We start from the raw sequence: 20,608 nt of genomic DNA, 5'->3' as shown, positions 1-20,608 counted from the left end.
GCCTGCTCGATTTGTTGATTTTAAGTTGGGATAGATGTTCAGGTCTATGGTGGTTGTCTCTTACCTTGTTTTTGTAGCTTATAGATTGCTGTTATTTTTTTTGTGTCTAGGTGATGTGTGTGTGTGGGGGGGTGGGTGTGTGTGTGTGTGTGTGTGTGTTTTTTTTTAAGGGGAAGGTGTGTGGTATTGGCTTGTGAGTGTTGGTTGAGAGTGCGAGCGTGAGATATGCAGAATGTATGGGGGAATGTGGAATGTTTGTGATTGAATGTGTGATCAGGTGGGTGCGTTAGTGGAACGGTAGCTGGTGGGAGCTGTGGGAGCGGAGGAAGCTATCTCCGGTGTCGCTGTACCATTTTACTAAAATTAAGATCTGTGGACCACCTACTTCTTTTGGACTTCCTTCATTTCTACAGTAAGAGTTTTTTTTATTTCTTTACTCTCCATTTTCCCGTTGTATGTCACAATCCACTACCCCACCCCCCCAGCCGCCCCACAGCGTTACCTGTGCGAGCTGCCACTGCTGTACCCTCACTGTGTGTGAATGTGTGCGTTCATTCCACTGTAGTGATTAGGCCGTGCATAGAGGGATACCCCAACTGCACTGGGTAGCCCTGCCGTATATTTCATCAAACGCTTCCCAGAACATGGCACCAGTAAACAACGTATTCCCTGCTGCAATTCATTCTACCTACATCTTGAACAATTGTAATTCTGTGACTTTGGTAATGATTTACTATTTTAAAATTCTGGAAATTAATAATAACGATATTTTAAACGTTATAACTTTATGTACTTTACATGTAACGACGTATGTCTATTGTAAAGTGCTTTAGTAACTTTGGGCAAAATACACACTGTACAAAAATGCATAAATAAACAAAAAATGTAAATAAACCTAGGGTTCAGGAGTAGAATGCTACCCTCCATAAAGCGCCTCAGGGGTAGTAATAAACGCCAGACATGTTGACTTTGTCAGCTCTTGTTTCTAACCCCATTCTTTCCCAGTACGTATGAAACTACACTGTTTGTGAGTGGGTACAGACGGCGGATCTCGAACCACAACTCGACAGCAAGTGATATATGCCAAGTCGGTACTAGGTTCGTAAAGACACAGATCTGTGTAAGAAGTCAGAACAGTCCAAGAAAATACTTAAGAATGGAAATCTTTTTCAACTGCTGGTGTGAGGCTGACGTACCTCGCCCTTCTCAAGATGGTCTCCTCGAAGGGCTGTGTTGTTCAATAACTTCCTGGATTGAAATGAACGAAGGACGACGCGTTGCCATGGGGACGTGCAAACTCTCCCTTTTTGGTCCAATCGGGGTAACTTAAGGCGTAACAATCAATTACCTACCAATAGAATGCTCCCAGAACCCGGAAGCTGGTGATGTTCGTCAGAGAGAGACTTGGAACGCATAGCTCCGCCTCCCGTGGCCAATGGGAGGAGTGTCCGCACGGTGGAAGGGCGAGGCGCTAGCTGCTGGGGGCCCCGCACTGCTGATGTTCCCGTTAGCGGAGTAGTGACGTCAGACTCCGGTAACTGGAGCATCTGACCCTTAACCTCGGCCCGGGATGTGCCGGCCCCCGGGAACATGAGGAAGTCTCGGAGCGCTGGTTCCGGCCCCCAGCTCACCGGCCACTGCAAGCGAGGTAATTATATAGCTGAGCGGAGTAGAGCTCAGTATTGTAGAACAGAAGGGAACTGAAGGTTCTAGAGTGGGAGGGGCGTGGGGGTCTTATTGAGCTTAGAAGAGAGCCTTTATGACGTGGAGATGTTGCATAGAGCGCTCCCTTCTCAATCTCCCAACCTAGTGATGACACTGGAGTGCAGGTGTATCTTAAAGTTTACCTCGACATGCTTCCGACTGGTGGGCGTGTTTGATACATGAAGGTAAGGTCTGGGTATTGCTGAGCTGCATTATGGACAAGGGATGTTGAGGAGGAAAGTCACAGATTCGGGAGATCTGCCAACAGAGCGAGTACAGCCCTCTTATACAAATTCTGCGTCTCTGGTAGAAGTACACAAGGGGTGACGCTGTAACATCAGATACTGTGGCCTAACCTGAGTCCTTGTTCAAGCTGGACTGTGCATTGAGGTCTGTAGACAAGTTTTGGTACTGGTATTGTACCCAAGAGTTGTACTTGCAAATGGTCCCATGTCATGTGTGGCACCTTCAAAGAGTACTCTGTTGGTTGCCTTAACGATGCTGCATCCAGTACTTGTAGTTTCACTTTTAACAATGTAAGTGTGGGTTCAGTAATACCAGCATGTAAAGTACTCTTTTCTTAAAAGGCAGCACAAGTGGCAACTATGTTTACCTATTTTTGCTCCATCTCCAGCTACTGGGACATCCTGCCCCAAGCTCAAGAGTTAACCCATGTTGCTAGATAATAGCTTTTCTATTAAAATTATCCTGCTACTGTAATTGATTATGTTGAGTGTTCAGGAAAAGGAAAACCAAGCAAATGGCGATTGTAAATAAGTTGTAGTTAGTTTCAAGCGAAGTCTGATATATTATTCTGATAGTTACATAGCGCCTTCTCATTCATAAGCGGCGTTCGAAAAGGTTATGTTGGCATGTTTTTACTTATCGTTAATTGACAATGATGTAATTTTATATACATAACGTGTTATTTTCCTGTTGTTAATGTCAACGACACTAACCTGCCTATTGCGTAAAAACATATTGCATTTAACGTAGATTATTTTCGTGATGTTTTCCATTTCAACCATTGTAAATTCTGTCTTTAAGCTAGACAATGTTAATATTATTTATAATGTGCATGTTTAGTTTAATATCGAAAAACATTTGGGGGATTTCAAAGTCAAATCAACTTTATTCAGTTTTAGGGAAAATACTATAAAAGCATTACAATACATAATTAGCAACATCAACAATCATGCAGTCAAAACGTATTCCACCGCATCATAAAATAAATAAAGTGCATAACATCCCAAAGCCCTAAAGAGAGGGCACTAAACTCCTACTTGGCCAATCCCTATTCCCAAAATCATGCAGAAATGGAAAAACAGACAGGTGCTCTGCAGTCAGCCAAAAGCTGCTTAAGTGCATACAAATATAGTATAACTTAGTGGTACTAGGAACCTAACGAAATCAAAACATTTTTTGCGGCCTAGCCATAAAAATATCACACATAAAAAGGGGAACAAAGCCCATATACACATCGTTATATCATGTTCTAAACACATGAGCACACGTATATTTAAATATGCTGACTAAAACCTGCAGTATAAAAATTAAAACAGACTGCTATTTATACTTAAAACTCACACAAAACAACAATTAATCCAGTACTCAACCCTCCATCGATTTTCCTACATTTAACTGCCTCTTTAAAAAAAAAAGAAGCTGACTGTAACCAATTTCAGAACTGCCTAGTAGCTGCAGATAGATTAGCGCATCTCTACTGTGTGGACACATCACGACAGCTCTACTCTAGATTAGACTAATTTAAAGTTTACTTAATTTTCTCCAATTACATGCTTTTACTTCCTCGTTTCTCTTTCTCTATATCTCAAAAATGTCTTTTATGATTATCTCCTATGGATTTTGCATTATCTTATGTTGTAATCTTATGATGTACCATTTTTTTAATGCTCAATAAAACTTTCTTAAACTGAAAAAAAAAAAAAAAAAAAGTTTACTTAATGTAGAATAAGAAGAGAGGGGGTGTAAAATCTGCAAAAAAACATAAAATGGAACAAAACTTGGGTAGATGACCCATCACAAGGGCAGACCAGGATGGAATCGTCCAGAAGACTGCAGAGGAGATCTCGGCATGAGTTGGTAAAGGTATATTCAACAAAAATATACAAGTTTTCTCAGAGTTCAGAAGCAGCGTAGCTGGTGATTAGCTCTTCATAATACTTCTTTAAAAAAAGAAATAAAATGGATACAGGGGCTAACAGAAGTAAAATACAGCAAACAAAGAGATAAAGAGAAAGAACATGACATACCCTCTAATGGGAGATACTGAGACATGACTTTTGACCACCGTGTTCTCCATCACAGGTGTAGTAAAGGAAGATACACAGTCCAGCTGTATAGTTAGATAATCCTTTATTGTAGATTCCTTCTAGAATAGATGAATAGGAGAAGATAGGAAGTATAGGTAAAAACCCCACCAGGAGCAAGCTCTAAGCAGCTCAGCCTGAGTTGATCAACTGACACTGTGAGCCAGAGAGAGGCACTGTGAACCAGAGAGTCACCCAGGCATTCTATGATGTCATGAACATTCTATTCAGCGAAGAACAGCAGAGAAGTAGTTTACTACAACAGGCAATGCACATTGTAAAGCAAAAGAATATATAAGAAAAATACAGCACGCCCGATATGCTACCTTCAAAAGGCAGTAAAAAGATGAAAGAAAATCAAATCCGTGACTTATGAGATTGGCTTTAACATGTAAGCCAGTTAAATAACTTCAGTTGGAAATCTAGTTCAAAACATCAACTTTAGAAATGCTTGTTACCTGGGTCATACCGATTTTTATATTTTTTGTTTAATTGTTTCGTCTGGTATGAATCACAATGAGTTTTTTATGTATCTTAACAATATATCTGCAAAATCTTGATGTATGTGTAGTCTTTGTGGCAACAAAGTAGCTACGTTGCTTGCTGCTTTACACATCTGAGCCACATGCAGGTGTCTCACAAGTTTAAAACTGACTGCATAGATTTAGAGCGATCGGGGAAACATCTTGACAATTTTTCTATGAGCAATGCTGATTAACAAGTATAAAGTTTTACTATAAGAAAGTCAGATAAAAAGTGCTTCAAACCAGGTATGCATTAATTTCATTCTGATCCTTCTGGTAGGCTAACACTTTCTAGTGATTTTTGTGTTCTAAGTCTGTAATGTATGTCCTCCGGAATAAGTCATGTCAACAATAAGTTTTCTTTCATTTATACAGTTTTTAATATTCTGGATTCTAATTTGAGACCATCATATTTAGATTAGCAGCGCTGTGCTCAGGGATTAAAGTTTGATGTTCACCAGTATGTTCCAGAATGGCCTTATTTTTGGGAGAATTGTCCAAAAGCAGGCACATCGGGATCTGTATGTTTTGTTGCGTGGCCTAATGACTAACATGATCGTTTTGTGATGTTTATGTCTGAGTTCATCCAAACTTTGTCACCTGAGCAAAAATTACCTGGGAAATTCACTTAATTGCATTGTGCCTATAAAATGTTTTAAATATGTAAATTGTAGAATAATTTTTTCCTCAGTTTGTTCTCATTCCCAGACTCAAGTTTAGGGCAGGATAGTGGAGTTGCCAAATTGACTCTCATCCCCACCATGGGTGGGTTACAGTTACTTGTAGAATAAAATGAAACTGAAAGCAAAAATATAACTTTACTGATCTACTTAAACTAATTTTCTTCGGGTTGCTGTGGGAATTGATCTTACCCTTTTGATACCTGGTCTAATTCCTCTTTAGAACTGAGACCTGCTCTAGGATTGTTTTATATAGCTCATGTGTGCTGCTAAATCCACCTCATCTAACACATTCTCCAAATTTCACAAACATTCTTTTACCCTATCTCGGGTATATGGTTTGCTTCTGACTGTGAATGTTCATCCCCTCGGGGAAAAAATGTGTGTAGTAATTGTCTACACTTCACCCTCACATTCCATTTAGTCTTCCTAGGCATACCCATAGTAGTTTCCATCCCTTCTCTTCCCAAAAAGCTCGAAACAGTCATGGAACTCAGCTGTGTCCCTGGTTACAGTTCCTGCCTCTTTTCTGCTTTGACTGCCTATAGAGTGCTTTAAGCCCCCCTCCTTGCTGTCCAAGGAAAGGGCCCTGGACATCTGTAGAGGTAGACCTGGTGGATGTGGCTTCAGATTGTCTTCGGTTGGGTTAGCAGTTGAAGCAGCTCTCACAAAGAAGTGCCTTGTTGCCCTCTCCTTGCTATCCAAGGAAAGGGCCCAGGACATCTGTAGAGATAGACCTGGTGCATGTGGCATCTGGCTGCGTTTGGTTGTGTTAGCTGTTGAAGCTACTCTCGGCTCTGAAAAAGAAGTGCCTGGGGTAGTCTCTTTGCTCTCCAAGGAAAGGACCCTGGACATCTGAAGAGACAGACCTGGTGCACGTGGCCTTTGACTGTCTATGGTCGTATTAGCAGTTGAAGCCTCTCTCAGCTCTGACAAGAACCCAGGGCCCTATCCATGCTGCTTAAGGAAAGTGCGCTGGACATCTGTAGAGATAGACCCGGTACATGTGGCTTCTTACTGTCTATGGCTATGTTAGCAGTTGAAGCTTCTCTCAGCTCCGACAGACAAGTGCTGCCTGGGACCCTCTCCATGCTGCCGAAGGAGAGTGCGCTTGATATCTTTAAAGAATGATCTTGCTTCTGATTGCCTTGGGTTGTGTTGGCAGCTGGTATTTGGTCTGAACATCGTGAGCAAGGTCGATAAACAGTGCCCCTTGTTATTTTGTTCTGGTCAGGCCTTCGCACCTAATCACAACATACCTACGCAGCTATTATTTGGGACAACGTACTTTGGTGTTATGTAAGTACACAAATAGGTGGCACACACTTGGAGAGGAACCTTTCCAGGGAGAAGAGCGAGACAGCACCTATGATGTAGACTTACTCTCTGTAGGCTAAGGTATGGGGTCTGCTGACAAAGCCCAGAGATCTTTTGATACATAATAATACTTATTCTTAGCAAGGGGAGGCAGGTTAGGCTCAATTGTCTTTTCTCCATCGTCTTTTCACGGTGACCTCTTCTTTCTTGATATATGGCCTAGTTGCTATGCTAACTGTATTTGTACTATGCATTTTCCTGCTTGGTGTGGCAGGTATACTGCATGTTAGGGCACGTTAGTTAAAATAAATATTTTAAACTGTTTTATGTCTCTGTCAGATCTTATTATGGACAAGTACAAGAGTGAGAGTGAAAGGGTGTGTCTTGTTACCGCGATTCCTGAGAGATCTGGGAGTGTTGTGTTCTGGGGCGTCTAATCACTTGTTTCTCTGTGAGTGAGTAGGAGAGCAAGTGAGACACTATAGCTAGTCGGTCCTGGGCTCATGGGTACTAAGGTGGTAGGATGACTCGGTCCCTATACACCAAGGTCCTATAATCCTGCGCATAGTTCTGTTCTTGGGCAGAATCCCTGCAACATCTCTCATTAGTCAATCGTTCTGTCTGTTATCCAGACAATTGCATTCTAAACATGCCCAGTCTGCATACATAACTCTCTAATGCAGCATCCTAACTTACAGACTAACTAGTCCATATGGTGACTATATTAAAACGATGAATACTTTCACTAGGAATTTAATGATCAATAAAGTGTCCATTACAGCCTTCTTCTGCTCATCCAACTGAGACTGAAATAGTCAGGCAGCTGTGTGAAGGTGATAAGTACAGGGCCATATCGCTTCACGTACACCATGTATTCAGTTCCTTTTCCAAATCATTGTTATCAGGTGTGGCAGTTCAGTTAGATCAGATGATTACAACAGCTCTGAGAATGTAGTGATTCATTAAATGGAAGCCCAGGGCAGGATAATGTGTGAAAAATGTACATCGAATGATCGCGTGAAGTAGGCAGGCTAAATAGTGGATGCAGTACGTCAAGGGGCTGACAGCATTGGAGAGGTCTTTAGTTTGGGCAAGAGGCACATATATTGGAATAAGTACATGTACATTATGGAATGAGTTATGGAGAAAAGGAGGTGCGTGATACAAGAGGGTATAGTATGCGGGGGAGGACGGAGAGCAGTGTTAATATGGTGCAAATAGAAATGTTTAAATTATTAAATGCTATTTTTTTTATTTTTACTATAAACAAGTTCAGTTTCCGCCTATGTCTTTTATTTGCCACTTTAATGTACCAGCTACAAAAAGAATACCTCGCGTAAAATATATTAAACTTGCATAACAGTGACTTACTGTTATCATTTTGCAGCTCAGCGGCACGAGTTTTTCAACAGATCCTTTCATAAAGCATTTGGTTTCCGCAATACAATGTATGCACTATTTGAATAGCGCAAACTTAGCTGGAGGGCAACAAAGCACTGTGAAGGAACAAAGGCGAAGATATATTCAGTACATAAAAAGCTAAGTTGAACATTTCAATGTCTTTCCAGTCTGCTTAAAGGCCTACTGTAATAAATTAACAGTAAGACTGGACTTGTCTGTTTAGCGTCTGGCCACTAACGTCACTGCAAAAAGCACGAGACACATTTTGGGGGATGACGGGGTTATACAGATGCAAATTATGAGCTTTCCAGTGGGAGTGAGCCTACAGAGCAAAGGGAGGTATGAAAGGCTGGAGATGATGTGTATACTGATCTGGAAATAAGATGGTGAGCAGTGGCTGCTGAGATCAGGTTTGCAACCTTCAGTCACAGGAAAGAATCCTGAAAGGACTATCTTAACACTTCCTTCTTGAGATCCTCTGGTTCATCAAGAAGAACAGCTGTTATAATATATAACCACAAATAGTTATCGTGTGGTGATACTCACACCACTGGCTATACACATGAAGATCTGTTTCATTCGCATAGAATTGTTCTTGACCCCCATTGCCATTGCAAAAACAATGCTCCCACCACTACTATGTCGTTTCTACCTTCAGGTCTTTGAGTCTCGGAGCGAAGGACATTTTGAAAATCTCTCAACTACGCACATCAGAAAAGGAGGTTTCCTTTGAGACTTTAGCACCTCTTCTCTTGCACATAATCGGTCTATTAAATTTAAGATCAGACTCCTCAGTGAATCTGAAATTTATGAACTCCCATCTGTCACGAGCCCTTGGTATTCGTGTCCCTTTCATACTTGTTCCACTATTCCAGAGGCTGGATCATGGTAAATAGTTTACACTACACTTGACAGTCTTTAAACCATTTCCTCAAATTAAAATCAAGAAATAGCTACAAAACCGAAGGCGGGTAGTCTTTTTCTTTCTTACCCAGATTAGAGTTTATCATTCATTTGTCCTTAAAATGGAAAACAAATCATTAATCGGGCTAAGAGACTTGGGGAAGCCACTGTATTTATATAATGAAGTCCTTGGGAGAAGGAGTAGCGGAGCTCCTCATGGAATACATACTATGCATACTTGTAGGAACTGGGTTACACGAGGCACACATGAATGTTTACAGAGCATATGGAGAGGGTATATATGATTGTTCACATAATGGTAAGTGAATGATGCACTTTAGTTGGGTTGTAGAGTCGGGTCGCTCGTGGATAATGTTGCGTAAACAGAAGTTTTGCATTCCAGCCACATTTGCCAGAAAGAGGGGTTGAGTATGGGAGATTGCTGCAGTGTATTGCAGGAGCTGACAGCGAAAATAGAGAATCCCGGTTTCTCTGCCCTCTGTGGTGCTCCAGCCCTGCAAAGGTTGTGCTGTTCAGTGGTGCCTGAGGAATCTTTTTTTTCCTGCAGCAGTTGTTTTATTTTACAGCCTTGACTGTTCTGCAATAACTATGTGCCGCTCGAACAGCGTGTGGATTGCTGTACTGTGCTTGTGGCCGCTCTGGGGTAAAGAACTGCAGCGGAGCCCTTTCGTTTGACTATCCTGCGACCTGGGAGCATTTCGGCTCGGTCACCTCGGCAGGGGGAGAGCCTGAATCGTCATCTGCTTTGGGAGCGGGACTGCGAGGTCCAGAAGTGCTTGCGCCGTCCATCGCGCGCACCTGGTTCCTCTTCCCGCCCCCTTCTCCCTCCGACCTGCCTGGAAAGCCTTTAAACTCCTCACGGCCCCCGCTGGCGCGGGTGCCGCCCGAACAGCGTGTGGATTGCTGTACTGTGCTTGTGGCCGCTCTGGGGTAAAGAACTGCAGCGGAGCCCTTTCATTTGACTATCCTGCGACCTGGGAGCATTTCGGCTCGGTCACCTCGGCAGGGGGAGAGCCTGAATCGTCATCTGCTTTGGGAGCGGGACTGCGAGGTCCAGAAGTGCTTGCGCCGTCCATCGCGCGCACCTGGTTCCTCTTCCCGCCCCCTTCTCTCCTCCTCTATTTTAACCACGCCTGGAACGCGTACGCGGGACACGCGCGGACGACGAAGCGGGCGAAGACCGGGCCAAGAGCGGGCCCGTTTGTGCCCGTTTGTGCCCGTTTGTGCCCGTTTGTGACCCGGAGTGACCGGACCGGGCCATCCCTCCAACCTGTGTGAGTCTCTTTTAAGGGCAATGGCTGGTAGAGACAACAGGATCAAATCCTCGTTAACCGGAAGCCTGTCAACCGCCGGAGGTATGGAGAAATTCCTCATAAGGGCCAATAATATCATTGACAAGGAGATAGTCATCCTGGAAAAGCGTCTGTCAACTGAACTCATATCTCTTAAACGCTCATCCATAGGACCCCTTGCTAACGCTCAAACGCCCAATAGAAATAGCGACCAGTCTGCTATTATGGAGGTAACATCCCCGCCTAGAGAAGACCCTGGCACTTTGGCTACCCTGGCTACCACAATCGACACTGTGGCTGATATTAACTGTGTCCCTGTAAGCAATAATGTTTCCCTTTCATCCCACTTTGAAGTGAGTATCACTGAAAATAAGAGCCAAGGGGAGAGAGAGGGTGCAGTTAGGAAACGGAAAAGAGTGTATAACAAGAAAGAAACCAAAATGGGAAGGTCTGTAAAATCAGCCAAGGTGCGGGGGGAGCCACCTCAGACCACTACTAACCCCCATGATGTCTCCCCCTCGGGTAGAGAAATATCTATGGAATGGGCTGTGGCCTTACTAAAATCAATTACATCCCCATTAGAGGCTAAACTGGATAGGTTTTATTCCAGAATATTCAACGTAGAGAAAACTACTGCCTCCATTTTAGCCACCCTTAGTAACCCCCAGTGCCAATATATCCCTCCCACTATCCCAACTCCTTCGATCCCTGCACCCCCTAACCCGAACCCGAACCAACTAAATATCCCCCCACTGAATACCTGCTTACCAACTCCCTCCATGCCCAGTAATTCAACCGCAGAGAACGTGGCGAGTCATCAACCAAGTCAATCTAATCCATCAGTCCCTATGGTTGAGGGAAACCAGGGTCCCCCGAATGAGGTACACAATACCCCTAGACCTAGACGGCCTGATCTTCCACCAGAGGCTAACCGGTTTACTGTCATCCTAGCTGGAGTACCACCACTAGAAACAGGGGAGTCAGAAACCTTTAGCACCCTGAAAAGCCGGGTAATCAAATGGCTTAACTGGAATAGACCCCTCCCGGCCCACCTACACAACGAAATTATTATGGTCAGGAGGGTTCCCTGGATAGGCAAGACCCCTAAAAACATCAATGGTGACTGCCTAATCGTTAGTTTCAGAGACCCCCGTACAGTGTCCCACATATGTGCAGGCTTCAACAGATCCTTCGATTCAACCATCCAGACCCTTCCAGTTTCTTATTTTTTCCCACCCACTAACCTTCGCCACCACCCGAGAAGAGGGGACTGGACCGTTGTGGAACGGAGGGGCAGGCAACGAGCATACGATGCCAGACCACCTAGACAACCCCAATACGCGCCCCCAATTCCATCCCTTTACGGATTACAACCGCTTTAGTTGTTTAGAAGGCCTAGAGGGAGTTGACTGACTCCACCCTGTCTCTTCCTCCCTGGAGCCGACCCATGTCCCAGCTAACACTGAAGCCCTACCTACGGTTAAATCACCAACCCAATGCTTGGAAACCCTTCCTACCCTTCCTATCCCAGCTATCTCCACCGAACCGGACCAGATTCCTCCCGTTATGGCCCATACTACACCTTCCATCCCATTTATCCACACCAATACAGTACAGGACCCAAGGTCAAAGGGATATTCAATGGCGAGCTGGAACATTGCTGGGTGGCGGCAAAAAGCTTCAGCCCTGGGTTGGAGGGAGCACATAATGGACTTTGACATCCTATGTCTGCAAGAAACGTGGTCAGTGGAAGATATTTTCTATGATGGTTTTGTTTCATACAACTGTAATGCGGTAGAATCTGTAATGGGGAGGGCTAAAGGTGGATTACTGATCTTATTATCTGTACACCTCCCTATACATGTAAGGAAGAGTCATATAGTGGGGTCCCATTCGCTAATCCTGGAAATATTGGTCGGTAGGGACAGAAATTTATTATTGATTAACCACTACAATAACATCTTTGACCCTTCCAGTACTACTGTTGTAGATGAACTTGAATCTGTTCTGGACTCAATTCTTTGTAAATCGGCTATATCCTATGATATTGTTTGGGGAGGAGACTTTAACATTAGAACTTGCCCTCTCTCCTACTCAACTACATGTGGATATGATGGGGACAACGGGGAGAATCTACTACACTTTCTACACTCTCCATACGGTACCTCCCTTAACAACTTGATGCTAAAGTCTGATGTATCAATTCACCAACATGCCCCTGATAATGAGGGTAACTTGGCCCCCACCTTCACGGGGAGAAATACTATCTCTATCATTGATTTTCTGCTCATTTCCAACTGGTTAGCTCCCCATTGTTCGGTCCCACAGATCCTAGACCTCGGTCTGAGTGACCACAATGCTCTTACTATGATCATATACTGTGAGCTCTCTAGGAATGTACTTTCCGGTAGGGTTGTTGATGGCATTATCCCATGTAGGCCAAATGGAACACGCATCAAGTGGTGTGGGGAAAAATCAGAGAATCTACACCGTAGTGTTGTGAAAGCTGGCCTTAATACGATACTTAGTTGCCTTGATACTGAAGCCCCACCAGAACAATCCGTAAATAACTTTGAGAAATTGGGTGCCATAATTAAGCAAACCCTTACCACCAAGAAGGCCCAAACTAAACGGGATACACAGGGTTGGTTTAACCAAGCATGCATAAGGGCACTAAAAGCCCTTAAACTTGCCCTCTCCACCACCCCTAGAGACAGGGAAGCAGTCACATCCCTGAGGGCTAACTACAAAAATGAGCTAAAACTCAGGAAACAAGAACTAAGAGAAATAGCCTGGGAAGATCTGAGCAAAGCTGCAGCCCTCCGGGACAGCAAGCTGTTTTGGAGTACCATCAATAGCCCATTCCTCCAAAAAGAGGAATTTCCAGTTCTTACCGCCCAAGTTAGCGAAGATGGCTGGGTGTTACACTTCACAGGGATCTTCGACCCAACTGGAGAACCTAATGATAATTCTCATGTTAATTATATTACCCCAGTTGAAATTCCGAGAATCACGATCCACGAGGTGGATATGGCAATAATGAATAGTAAAGGGGGAAAGGCTCCGGGCCCAGATGGGGTACCAATCGACCTATATAAATTCGATCCAGCCCTCTGGAGTCCATTATTGACCATAGCTTTTAACGCCGCTATGGATAACAGGGCCCCCTCTACCTGGGGTGAATCCATCATTATCCCAATCTATACGAACGGGGATAGAGGAGAGGCTAAGAACTACCGCCCTATCTCCCTTCTGGATTCCTCACTAAAAATCTTGAGCAGGGTCCTGTTAGCACGTTTGGAAGATTGGGCCTTAGATAATCACATCCTTGCTCCATCCCAATATGGCTTTAGAAAGGGCCTTGGTACGATTGAACAATGTATCAACCTGAACCTTTTAATAGGGAAATATACCAAGGCCAAACCGGGATCTCTATTTTTGTGTTTCGCGGATCTTTCAAGCGCATTTGATCTGGTTGACCATGCTTTGTTATGGTCAACTTTATTGGGTATGGGAGCCCCCCCTGACATTATTCATTTTTTAGCCACACTTTATTCTAATTTATCTGCCCAAATTCGCTATGGTCCAGCGGGGGAGTGCACACGAAAGATTAGAGTGAGATCTGGTATACGACAGGGATGTGTATTGGCACCGTTGCTATTTTCGCTCTTCATTAACTCGGTTGAGCAAGAATTAAAGCAAATCCATGCTGATGCCCCCCAAGTAGGAGGCACTCCCATACCGGTATTACTCTATGCCGACGATACTGTCCTACTCTCTAGGACTCCTATAGGCCTCCAAAAACTGATGGACGGGTTTTATGATTTTATACAGAGAAGGAAACTTAAAATCAATAATTCTAAAACCTTTGTCATGGTGTGTGGTAAAAAGCTGAAACTTTTTAAACCCTTTTGTTTTAAGGAAAACCATATTGAGACTGTTACCAATTTTTGTTATTTGGGTGTTACTTTCAATGACAGAGGATCATGGGCCCCAGAGGAGATAAATGTCAAAGCCAGAATGGGGAAAGCATCCCTAGGCGTCTTCCGCTTTGCATCTAAAGTAGGAAGCCGCCGTATTGTTGATATGCTGACTATATACAAGCACAGATGTACCTCGATAGCATTGTATGGTTCGGGGGTGTGGGGACACTGCAACGTAAGAGCCCTGCAAATTGTAGAAAACAAGTTCCTCAAACGGCTGCTTTGTCTCCCTTCCTCGGCATCCACTGTTTTAACCCATTCGGAACTAGACCTGGATTACCTGTCCGATCTAACCGGATTAAGGCCATTGTTGGTATGGAAATCCATCTTTACCAAGACTGAAACTGCCTTCACCAAAGACATTATCAAGGACTGCTTACTCTTGGATAAAGTTTTAAGTATCCCATGGTTAAAATATGTGATCTCAACTGTGAAGGATCTGTTTGACATGGATATTTGTAATGACCACACCTGTCTGAATTCTCTGAGCAAACAGGAACTAAAAAACGATTATCTGAGGGCGAAATCTGATGCACGAAGTAATGCTACCAGTGAATATTCTACACATACTTTTCATTACTCACTGAAAGATGATAGTCGTGGTATACCCATGTACCTTAATGTTATCCACAGACAGTCTCATCAGTTTGTTCTCTCAAGGTTGAGATTAGGTATAGCACATAACCTGGTGGCCTTCCCCACAATGAAATCTCACCCAGCTATTCCTTGTCCATGTGACGGTTTTACTACACAAAGCACACCGCACTTTTTACTACTCTGTCCTTTGTATAAAGCGCAGCGTATTTGTTATCTTAAGCCTATGTTCCTTAAATACTCCATGTATACTACTGGTAACGCTATGAGGCTTTTATTCTCACTTTCAAGTCCAGATATATGTTTTTTTACTGCCACTTTCATTTTGAAATCCATTAGAGCAAGACTTAGTATGGTTTTCCCGTAAATTATGTGCAGCAATTCTCACACCATATGCCAAAGCTCTCTTTGTTCTTCATTTTGCTTGTCATGTATATGTAACATTTTAACTGTATACTTTTATGATGTTTTTAAAACACTCGAATAAAGTTATAAACTGAACTGAACTGACTGTTCTGCAATAACTATTTAATTTGATGGAAGTATGTATGCAGACTATTACTACAAGCTAACTATTATACTCTAAATGTACCCACAACTGCCAGATACATTTCCTCAATGTGATTTGCGTTAGAACAGATCTGATGCATAAGGTGTGGAAGCATACATTAGTGGCTAGCTTATTATGGGAAACTGAAGTTAAAAGTTTGCAGCTGGTTGTGGAGAATTTGATTGATTGCACATTGGAACATTGTACTGCAAGCCTGCATCCTTGACTTAAGAAAGAAAACCGAGTTAGAGGTTTTTACGCTGTGCATGATTCTACCGCAGAGGTGTATTACAATGCACTGGTTGTAGTGGGATAGACCTGGAAGTGCGCAATGATGTATGTGAGTGGGTTCCGGCAGAGGAAGGAAGGAAAGCGCTGGACCCCACTGATGCTAAACTAGGGCAGACAAAAGTAAACAAGGTTTACCGGGCTTGAACGCATTTTTAAAAATTACTACACAGAATATTAATTTGGTTATCTAGAAAGAGTGATTTATTCCGAAGACAACTTTGCCCTACTCTAGTGGTGCATGTAATAAGGTATTATACCAATATCTAAATATGTTCGATTTAACTTGTAAGGCTTTAACACTAAGTATTTATGATCTATTGATTATTGCTTTGATATGACATTTTAAATTAGTAAAATATTTAAGAAACATTTAGGAATGAAGTGTGTAGATGCCACTTCAGATTTTGAAATTCCTAACTCCAGATTGTAGCAGCAGGTGCTCAACATGATGCGCTATATTACTTGCCATCTATGGCATACACATTTGGATTCAGAACGCTTTTAAAATTAACATGTGTTATCTGCCTCAAACTGAATTGATAGAATGCTTTATTAAACTTGATGTGGGATTTTTCTGCTGAGAGCGCAATAAAGTGTATTTCTAACTACCCAATGGTGGTGGTAGGGGTTTTTAGGTCTCATTGAGCCAGCACATGCGCTGCTCTTCGAGAAATTTAGTGTGTGGGTTTTTTAAATTACTGCCACAGGCTTTTGATGGCCTAGCGCTTACGTTCACGCGAGCGTGCACGCGCGCAGCCGCCATGTGGGTTTCCATCAAGGCTCATTAAGCCTTGCGTGCCTCAATGAGCTTTCACTTTCGTGCTTGTTTTCCATCTAATTGTTTTGGATTTGATTAAATTCAAGTCCTAAAGCTGCGATTAAACTCTCTGTTGCCTTTTCTCCTGTCCGTCTCTCTGTCAACAGCGGCGCTGTTTGTTGAAGGCTGCTCAAATAATGTTATTTACACCTTTACAGGCTCAGAACAATGTCGCTTTTTGATTAGTGAAAGATGCGGCCCCATTCCTCATAACCACTTAAAAATCCAATGCATTTGTAAATAGCCATTTGTTCGTGATTGCAACCTGAAAACTTGTCTTTTTTCCATTAATCCAGCCACGCCGTTAAGTCAGGGATGCGGGCTGAATCCGGTATCGGGGAGCGAATGTGGGTGTCCTTGTAAATAGTTCCGTGCAACGGCAGGGCACTCGCTGGTATGTAAATCCTGCAGTTGTCTCTCCGTTGCCTTTTCTCCTGTCCGTCTCTGTCAACAGCGGCGCTGATTGTTCTGGACAATTGAGGTAGGACGTGATAAATGCACCCTTTTTAAAACACAAGGTCGCCTTCCTGCTTCATCTTGCATCGACAGTGTTGCTCGTGTTCCATTTTCCAAGACTCCAGCCAGCTGTTTACGTAAACATCCAAGCATCATTGCTGCACTACACATCAATAGCCAGTAACCAACCAAATGCTTTTGTTTGCCAACTCCTGTGCTTGACATAGCGTGCCACATTGTGGCTGGTGTTCATGTGTCTCTATCTGTGTTAGTGCAGCCAAATACAGCACACCACACCAAACGCATGCGTCGAAAACAAGCCATACCGATTGGCTTTACGAATGCTTGGTAACACTGATTTTTATTCAACATTAAATCAGTAAGTAATCTATCCCATTCTTCTTTTCACATTACTTTCCTCTAGTCTACAATCTCTCTCTGTTACCCCCTTTCTGTCACACATCTCATTCTAAGTCCCTTGACTGCATGCCTCACGCGTCATATCCTTCCTCTCCAGCGCTGCTGTTTCACTTTCTCCTTCTGCATGTGCATTGCTTTCACCTCCTACACTTCTCCATGCCCTCTCACTATCTCTTACAAACACACACACACGCACGCTTGTGCGCTGCATTGTATTTTCCAAGGTGCTGTTAATATTTCAACAGTTGTGTACCACCTTCATTCACTTCTTCATAGAATGCAATTGACACATATGTGGCCATACCCCTGTGCGCTCTGCAGAGAGGCCAAAGATTGGATGAGCATATAGTTTCAACACGTCTATTACACAGTAACAGATACTGTGGGAAATCAACTGTCTTCAACCTTGGCAGCTGAGTCCACAATCATGTCCTGTCATGAACGTTTGTTCAAACCATATACACACCCAGACACCTAGATGTGACTCCGTTTGCTGTACGCTCTATTGTAAGCTCACCTGCTACATGGAAACAAACATTGGCATAGCCAATAGGTCTCGCTTTTGGGACCTCATAAGTATTTAGTTATGCATCACCAATTCCTTGGTGCAACAACATCAACTGTTGCAGGGCTAAACACTTATAAGGTCCCAAAGGCGAGACCTATTGGCTATGACAATGCTTGTTAACAGTGTGATAGACAAGATCTTGGATCAATTGCACAACAGACTCCTGCCCTCTGAGCTAGTAATAACAAGTGCTCTGGCACTCGCCGATAGTTGCACCATTGGGGACTAAGAGATTCATGGTATGACATTCAACCTTATCGATAGAAAGTACTCCTTTTACTCACCAACACTCAATTTACAAGTTGGGCTAGACAGAATAATCTGCACTGGCCGCTCAACTCCACAGTGACCTAAGTAGACTACTTATGTAAGACTCAGTCGGATCGCAAACCCTGTTGCTAGCCATACAGTGGGTTCAAACAGAGGGTGGTGATTGCTACATGGCTAATTCAGGTCACTGAATTATAGCGCCCCGTTTTCGGGGATACAACCGTATTTTAGCAATAGTGAGGGATTGGTCTCCAGTGCATTGGTAGAACGGAGTGCCTTCAAGACAATAGTACATGGGCTCTATGTAAAAACTTTCATGGAGCTAGACTGATTCTGTTAACGGGACTAAAAGATCAGGAGTGAAAAGTTTGTGAGCTTGAGATACAGCCTGTAACTACTTATGTGTGTTGAACTTCTAGATGAAAGGGATGTACTCCAACTTACCGAAAAGCTTGCATGTTTTGACTACAGGGCACATCAAACCAGATCACAAAGTGAGGGGAGCAAGGAGGGATGCTTGTTGGCCTGGCTATTGAAATCTGACTCAGGCGGGGCTTAAGCAGCTGGAGTACGCATGATCAAGGGTGCTATGATCCATTTACAGGTAGAAAATAATAGTGCATTTGTAGAGTATTATTCAAACCTATATAAATCGCACAAGGTGGTGGCTGAGAGGGAGATGGAGAAATACATTGCGAGATCGAGACTTGAGGCACTTCCACTGGATACAGCTGAAGATGAAAATGGCTTTTACAGGAATGGCCATGGACAAAGCCACAGGGTTTGACAGCTGCCTGGCAGAATCCTACCCACCCTTATAGAGTTTCTGGTGCAGAACTTAGTTATTCTGAACAATACTGCAAGAGCATGCTCTTGAAGCACTAATAGTGCCCATTCTTAACCCTGGTTGAGACCCGATGGAGTACATGCGGTTATCAATACGGACTACAAAATTCTAAGTAAAGTATTGGCTAGCTGATTACTCCAGCTAGTCTCGATTAAGACATCCAGATCAATGTGGGTTTATGCCATGTAGTAACAGGATGGTGAATATAAGAGATGTGATCTGAATGTTAGATGAGTCAGCAACCCTACTCCGAGAGCCTTGGTATTGGCTATAGATGTCTTAAAAGCATTTGATGCACAGAGCTAGACATTTCTATTTTCTGATTTGGAGAAATTGGATTTGCCTCTGTTATGCTGCTGGTCCTCCATGAAATTAGGTATGAAGCAGGCAGAATCATAAAGATACTAGAAGAATTTGGCAGGCTCCAATACATCTAGACTTTAGTTGAGTAAATGTCCCCATGGCTTGCCAGGGTTCAAGATGGGCCGCAACCTTGTTTAACCCCTTGCATGCTGATGACGGCCCCCATCCATCATGCACTATGGTGCTCGTGTGCTGATGACGGCTGGGGGCCGTCATAAACCCGCCCACTTGCGATTTTGCCGCACAGGTGCAGAATCGCGGCAGCATGCAAGGGGTTAAATATCTGAGCACGAATGTACCACAACGAGACTGATATTCCAGACGAGAATATCAGATCACCACTAGCAGCAACAAGGGGAAACGTATCCTTTTGTAGAACCCTGCCACTATCGATTATGCCTTTATCCATAGCCAGTAGGGTAGCACTCTACCTGATACTACCATGTGTTCTTTTTTATTACTTTGAAACCATGCTGATTTGCATTGCTTGTTTTTTCCAGAGAATTGTATGCAATGCTGGTAGACTTGATGTGGGGCCCCTCTGCACTGACAAAGTTGAGACTACCAACAGAGGAGGGTGGTTTAGTTGCACCAGACTATGATCTGTATTATCTAGCTGCAAATTTGTAGGGCTGAGTGGCTTAAAGTACAACCTAGGAGAGTAGTTCAGAGTAGTTCAGATGACCCATCAACAGAGAACATGCTCAACATCCTTCTTACCTCCAAGGTCAAAAAGAGGACTTTACTTTAATCGAAAGCTATTTTTACGAACTATTAGGCATGCTGCATTAGGCGTACACAACCTGATCTAAGCCCACCAATATAGCACTAGGGAGAGAAGGGTTTGGGAAAGGTGGTGACATACACAAAGGTGGGACTCTCAAACGATATTAGGACCAGATAAGGGCCACATATGATGTGTACTTTGGCCTGAGGGACCAGGATCGTGTCTTTGCTATACTGGGTGTTCATTGATATCTTTAAATGCTCTCTAGAAAGCTTAGAGTAAAATATGAGGCTGATTGGGCAACCATATAGAAGATCAGGAATGAGCTAGTATTCGGAACACTGCAAAAAGGGTTTCAAAGAACAGCCATTTAAAATTGTTGTTTATTTTCATACATTGAACCCACATTACTTATCGAAAAATTAATAAACCTTACAAAGTTGGCAGTCAGGGGCATCAGTATGGCCTAATTTAATTGTGCTTTTTTCCAAGTGGCATACGTGATGCTTAAGTAAACACAAGGACTAGTAACATTGCCTATAAATAGCAA

At 43.2% G+C, this 20,608-nt stretch overlaps 1 protein-coding gene across 2 annotated transcripts in view; it reads left to right on the top strand.

The window, feature by feature from the left end:
• Window positions 1–1,419: 1,419 nt before the first annotated feature.
• Window positions 1,420–20,608, top strand: part of TBC1D20 (TBC1 domain family member 20) — an 81,150-nt gene continuing 61,961 nt past the window's right edge. Inside the window, exon 1 of one of the 2 annotated variants that reach the window (XM_086932721.1) lies at window positions 1,420–1,648. Coding sequence is in view for 1 of the 2 variants with exons in the window: in XM_086932720.1 (XP_086788846.1) it covers window positions 1,591–1,648 (58 nt within the window). In the remaining variant the exon portion in view is untranslated. The remainder of the gene's footprint in view (window positions 1,649–20,608) is intronic. The other variant, XM_086932720.1, reaches the window with a different exon arrangement.

This window comes from Lissotriton vulgaris, chromosome 7, assembly GCF_964263255.1.
Source record: "Lissotriton vulgaris chromosome 7, aLisVul1.2, whole genome shotgun sequence".
Taxonomy (NCBI): domain Eukaryota; kingdom Metazoa; phylum Chordata; class Amphibia; order Caudata; family Salamandridae; genus Lissotriton; species Lissotriton vulgaris.
Note: the sequence above shows the minus strand (reverse complement) of the source record. Positions and strands in the feature narration are given on the sequence as shown.